At 37.8% G+C, this 6,000-nt stretch overlaps 1 protein-coding gene across 3 annotated transcripts in view; it reads left to right on the forward strand.

The window, feature by feature from the left end:
- LOC130948450 (uncharacterized) overlaps window positions 1-5,691 on the forward strand; it is a 32,705-nt gene extending 27,014 nt beyond the window's left edge. The window contains exons 2-3 of one of the 3 annotated variants that reach the window (XM_057877190.1): window positions 5,058-5,151; window positions 5,256-5,691. In XM_057877190.1, the coding sequence (XP_057733173.1) occupies window positions 5,058-5,151; window positions 5,256-5,306 (145 nt within the window). In that variant the 3' untranslated portion in view covers window positions 5,307-5,691. Of the gene's footprint in view, window positions 1-3,821; window positions 4,170-5,057; window positions 5,152-5,255 lie in introns of those variants that run through there. The other 2 variants (XM_057877191.1, XR_009073057.1) reach the window with 2 other exon arrangements.
- Window positions 5,692-6,000: the final 309 nt, after the last annotated feature.

The raw sequence follows: 6,000 nt of genomic DNA on the forward strand, positions 1-6,000 counted from the left end.
TCAGCCATATTGATCTCTTCTACCAGAGAGTCAATAATGTCAGCGTCCATACAGTCCTCTGGTGTGTCTGGATGCTGCATAGCTTTTACAGCATTCAACTTGAACTCATCCTCATTGACTCTCATGGTTACTTCCCCTTTTTGTACGTCAATGAGAGTCCGTCCAGTTGCTAGGAAAGGTCTTCCTAGAATGAGAGTTGCACTCTTGTGCTCCTCCATTTCCAGCACCACAAAGTCAGTTGAAAAGGCAAATGGCCCAACCTTTACAATCATGTCCTCTATTATGCCTGATGGGTGTTTAATGGAGCCATCAGCAAGTTGGAGGCATATCCTGGTTGGTTTGACTTCTCCAATCAACCCAAGCTTTCTGATAGTGGATGCAGGTATTAGATTGATGCTTGCTCCAAGATCACATAAAGCTATCTTGGTGCAAGTGCCTTCCAATGTGCATGGTATCAGAAAGCTTCCAGGATCTTGAAGCTTTTCTGGTAAGCTTTTTAGAATGACTGCACTGCATTCTTTAGTGAGAAACACTTTTTCAGTTTCTCTCCAATCCTTCTTATGACTTAAGATTTCCTTCATGAACTTAGCATAAGAAGGTATTTGCTCAAGTGCCTCTGCAAATGGAATCTTTATTTCAAGAGTCCTTAAATAATCTGCAAAGCGGGCAAATTGCTTATCCTGTTCCGCCTTGCGGAGTTTCTGAGGATAAGGCATCTTGGCTTGATATTCTTCAACCTTAGATGCTACAGGTTTATTCCTTACAGAAGTGGTTGAAGAAACCTTGTTAGAGGGATTACTGTCAGCACCCTCAGGTGTCTGATTTTCCCTTGGCGTTTGGACGCCAGGAATGGGTGGAAAATGGGCGTTTAACGCCAACTTTTCCCCCTTTTCTGGCGTTTGAACGCCAGAACTGGGCAAGGAATGGGCGTTTAACGCCAGCTTTCCTTCCCTTTCTGGCGTTTGAACGCCAATATTCCTCTCTGGGCTCTTACTGTCCTCAGAGGGATTTTGAACAGTGGTTTGGTTGTCCTCTGTCAATTGTTCCTTGTTTGGCTTTCTGCTCTTTGGAGCAGAGGTATTCAGTGTCTTCCCACTCCTCAGTTGAACTGCTTGACATTCCTCTGTTATCTGTTTAGATATTTGCTGTTTTGCTTGATTTAACTGCAGTTCTATGCTCTTATTAGCAACTTTAGTATCATGGAGCATTTCTTTAAATTCTGCTAACTGTTCTGCCATCAGGAGCAATTGTTGATTAAGCTCATTCATCTGTTCTTGAGGATTAGGATCAGTGACTAAGGCCATGACCTCCTCTTTTGGAACGAACTCATTGCTAGAATATAAGTATTGGTTTCTAGCAACAGTGTCTATAAGCTCTTGAGCTTCTTCAATTGTCTTCTTCATGTGTATAGATCCACCAGCTGAGTGGTCTAAAGACATCTGAGCTTTTTCTGTGAGCCCATAGTAGAAGATGTCTAACTGTACCCACTCTGAAAACATTTCAGAGGGGCATTTTCTAAGCATACCTCTATACCTCTCCCAGGCATTATAAAGGGATTCATTATCCTCTTGTTTAAAGCCTTGGATGTCCAGCCTTAGCTGTGTCATCCTCTTTGGAGGGTAAAAATGATTCAGGAATTTGTCTGATAACTGTTTCCATGTCTTTATGCTTGCTGTAGGTTGGTTATTTAACCACCTTTTTGCTTGATCTTTTACAGCAAATAGAAACAGTAACAGTCTGTAGACATCCTGATCTACCTCTTTATCATGTACTGTGTCAGCAATTTGTAAGAACTGTGCCAGAAACTCAGTAGGTTCTTCCTGTGGACGACCAGAATACTGGCAATTTTGCTGCACTATGATAATGAGTTGAGGGTTTAGCTCAAAGCTGCTTGCTTTGATGGGAGGTATACAGATGCTACTCCCATATGCAGCTGTAATGGGGTTAGCATATGACCCCAGAGTCCTCTTGGACTGATTAATTCCACTTGAGTCCATAATGGACAAAAGGGAAATGATAATAATTGCAAAGAGATAAATTTTGTTTATTTTTATTTTTTTTTGAAATAACCGAAAAAAAAATAAAATATAATAAAAGGAAAATAAAATAAAATTCGAAAATTAAAAATAAAATAAGATCAAAGCAAATTGAGAACTGAATCAATTAGTGAAAAAAAAAGATTTTGAAGACAGCAATTAAGAAGATATGATTGAAAAATTTTTATGAAAAAGATTTGATTTTTTAAAAAGAGGAAAGAGAAAAACAGTAAAAAGACACCAAACTTAAAATTTTTAGAAATCAAACACTAATTTTTTTCGAAAATTTTAAGAGAAAAACACAAAGAGGACACCAAACTTAGAATTTTTATGAATCAAAGAGGGACTGAGACTATGCAAAAACGAAAATTTTAAAAGAAAAATAAAAGCATGCAATTGACACCAAACTTAGAATATGAAACTAGACTCAACTAAAAGACTCTAAACCAACAAAAATAAAACAGTCCTAATCTAAGCAACAAGATAAGCCGTCAGTTGTCCAAACTCGAACAATCCCCGGCAACGGCGCCAAAAACTTGGTGCACGAAATTGCAATAACACTTTTGCAATCCCGCACAACTAACCAGCAAGTGCACTGGGTCGTCCAAGTAATACCTTGCGTGAGCAAGGGTCGATCCCACGGAGATTGTCGGCTTGAAGCAAGCTATGGTTATCTTGTAAATCTTAGTCAGGATATCAGAAATTATCAGGATTGATTGTAAAAAGCAAAAGAACATGAAATGGTTACTTGTATTGCAGTAATGGAGAATAGGTTGAGGTTTGGAGATGCTCCATCTTCTGAATCTCTGCTTTCCTACTGTCTTCTTCATCAAACACGCAAGCCTCCTTCCATGGCAAGCTCATGTAGGGTTTCACCGTTGTCAATGGCTACCTCCCATCCTCGCAGTGAAAGCTAATGCACGCACTCTGTCACAGTACTGCCAATCACCGGTTTGGTTCCCTCCCCTACCAGAATAGAATCCCTCTTTTGCGTCTGTCACTAACGCCCAGTAGGTTACAGGTTTGAAGCATGTCACAGTCATTCAATCATCGAATCCTACTCAGAATACCACAGACAAGGTTTAGACCTTCCGGATTCTCTTGAATGCTGCCATCAGATCCTGCCTATACCACGAAGATTCCGATTAAAGAACCCAAGAGATAACTACTCAATCTAAGATAGAACAGAGGTGGTTGTCAGGCACGTGTTCATAGTTGAGAATGATGATGATTGTCACGGATCATCACATTCATCCGGATTAAGGACAAGTGTTATCTTAGAATCGAAGCAAGCATGATTGAATAAGAAACAGTGGTAATTGCATTAATCCATCAAGACACAGCAGAGCTCCTCACCCCCAACCATGGGGTTTAGAGGCTCATACTGTGGAAAGAAACGTGTACAAAATGTTATGGGGTCATAAGGTTCGGATACAATGTCAAAAGATCCTATAAGTAGTAAACTAGTGTCCTAAGGTTTACAGAATTGAGTAAATGACAGAAAAATCCACTTCCGGGCCCACTTGGTGTGTGCTTGGGCTGAGCAATGAAGGAATTTCATGTAGAGACCTTTTCTGGAGTTAAACGCCAGCTTTCATGCCAGTTTGGGCGTTTAACTCCAGTTTTTATGCCAGTTCCGGCGTTTAACGCTGGAATTTCTGTAGGTGACTTTGAGCGCCGGTTTGGGCCATCAAATCTTGGGCAAAGTATGGACTATTATATATTGCTGGAAAGCCCAGGATGTCTACTTTCCAATGCCGTTGAGAGCGCGCCAATTGGGCTTCTGTAGCTCCAGAAAATCCACTTCGAGTGCAGGGAGGTCAGAATCCAACAGCATCTGCAGTCCTTTTCAGTCTCTGGATCAGATTTTTGCTCAGAACCTTCAATTTCAGTCAGAAAATACCTGAAATCACAGAAAAACACACAAACTCATAGTAAAGTCCAGAAAGTGAATTTTAATTAAAAACTAATAAAAATATACTAAAAACTAACTAAAAGATACTAAAAACATACTAAAAACAATGCCAAAAAGCATACAAATTATCCGCTCATCAGTACCGCAAAAAAATTGGCTTTGTGTTCATAACAAGTACAGACAAAAAGCTATCGCACCAAATACTGGAAGAGGTGAAGGTAAGATTTGGATTTAAGAATCAATTAAATCATCATGAATTTTTTATACAGTAATATTATATTATTTGTCCCCCCCCCCCCCCCCCCCTCTGCGGAGATTTATAGAGAATTATGTGAATTGGGAATAAGACTTTCAGGTATATATATATAGTAAGCTCTGGTCAATGTATAAAGTCTCTTTTCAAACCTAGTTATTGAATCTTGACTCATAACAAGGGTGCTGAATAGTACGTATCTAACAAGGGTGCAGATATATTGTACGTCTAATTCTATTTTATTGGGTTATAAATCTTGAACTCAAATATTTGCCAGCTCGTGGGTTGATGTGTTGATGACATATAATAGAGGACTTTATAGCAATGGTCAACACCATAAATCAGTTATTAATTATTAATAATTAATCACCTAAATTAAAACTTATACTGAACTTACAGGCCTATGGATCCAACTATACAATGGCTCTATTATAGGTAATTCTATTGCATGGCTTCTTTAGTCTCCAGTCTATATATGCCAAGGCCTGCATGTATTGCTGTTGGTCTTCCAATTCAGAACATAGGTGCTCTAACATGCAGACCTATGTTGATGAATTAGTGCTGAAAATTATTAAGATTTAGTCAATTGTGTGGTAGTGGTAATCTGTCAATGTAGTAGTTCCTATGTTGACTTATTGTGGTTGATTCTTATAAGCTATTTATTTTCACCCTGCAAGCTCGATAGCATAGAAAGATGGGTTGCTTTATTTTAGTTATACACCTGTTAACTTACTCACCGGTCCATTTAAATGCTGTTTGGTGAATTTTTGTATTCCGGGCCAATCATTAATCTAAAGAGTCCTTCTAAATATGCTGTCAATCTCTTATGTATGTACTGTTGGACATTTCGTAGACACGCTATGAGAATTCTCTTTTTGTTGACCTTGATATTACGTCTTGGGAGGAATTCATCCTTATTAAAGGAAAGCTTGTACGACTTTGGGACCGTAAGCCAAACTATAAATTGACATTGTGATGCTTAACCATGGTATTTTTTTTTTCGTATAATTGGTAACACATTGGATTTACTTGGCTCTGGTGTAACTTTTAGGTTTATCTCGAGAGAATGTTCAAGAGACTCCAGAAGAAACAGGGGAGGTAGTTCAAGACTCAATGGAGGAGGAAGACGTTGTGAAAGACGATACTTTCGAGGAGGTTGTTTTCACGGTAAACAATGTTGCAATGCTTACTTTTGACCTCAATAAAACACCAGAAGAGAATAGAGTCTTTTGAGTCATGTTGTTTGAACTTGTTAATTTGATTTTCTAAGATACATCTGATTTTTTACGGTCTTTGAGTGGATTTGGTGATTGAAAAATTGGCATGTCATTAATATACTCGACTTGAATGATTTGTCTTTTTAGTTAGTGTGAACTTAATGCAGTAGCAAGGAACACTTTCAAGATTAAAATTATGTTGACTTCATGTATCCTACTCAGATTTTTGTGACTTGAAATTGTTTGAGACAAGATTCAATTGACAGTCAAGATTATTCTTTCATTAATTTTTTTAGTATGAAATAAGGGTATAAAAAATAGAAAGATATTCCCCGTTAAATAAATCTGCTATAAGATAGTACAGCTGATTATATGTTGCTGACTACAAGGCTTATGTCATTTTAGCAAAGTAATGAGCACATATACTTATTAAAAAATTTTTAAGCACAACATCTTTTAATTATTAAGATCTTAGGACAAAAGAAATTACTATAAAACACCTGATAGAAAGCACAAGTATATCATATACTTAAGAGTTAAGACATAACATTTCTTCTCTCTTTCTTTTTCTCACATATT

Source organism: Arachis stenosperma, chromosome 9, assembly GCF_014773155.1.
Source record: "Arachis stenosperma cultivar V10309 chromosome 9, arast.V10309.gnm1.PFL2, whole genome shotgun sequence".
Taxonomy (NCBI): domain Eukaryota; kingdom Viridiplantae; phylum Streptophyta; class Magnoliopsida; order Fabales; family Fabaceae; genus Arachis; species Arachis stenosperma.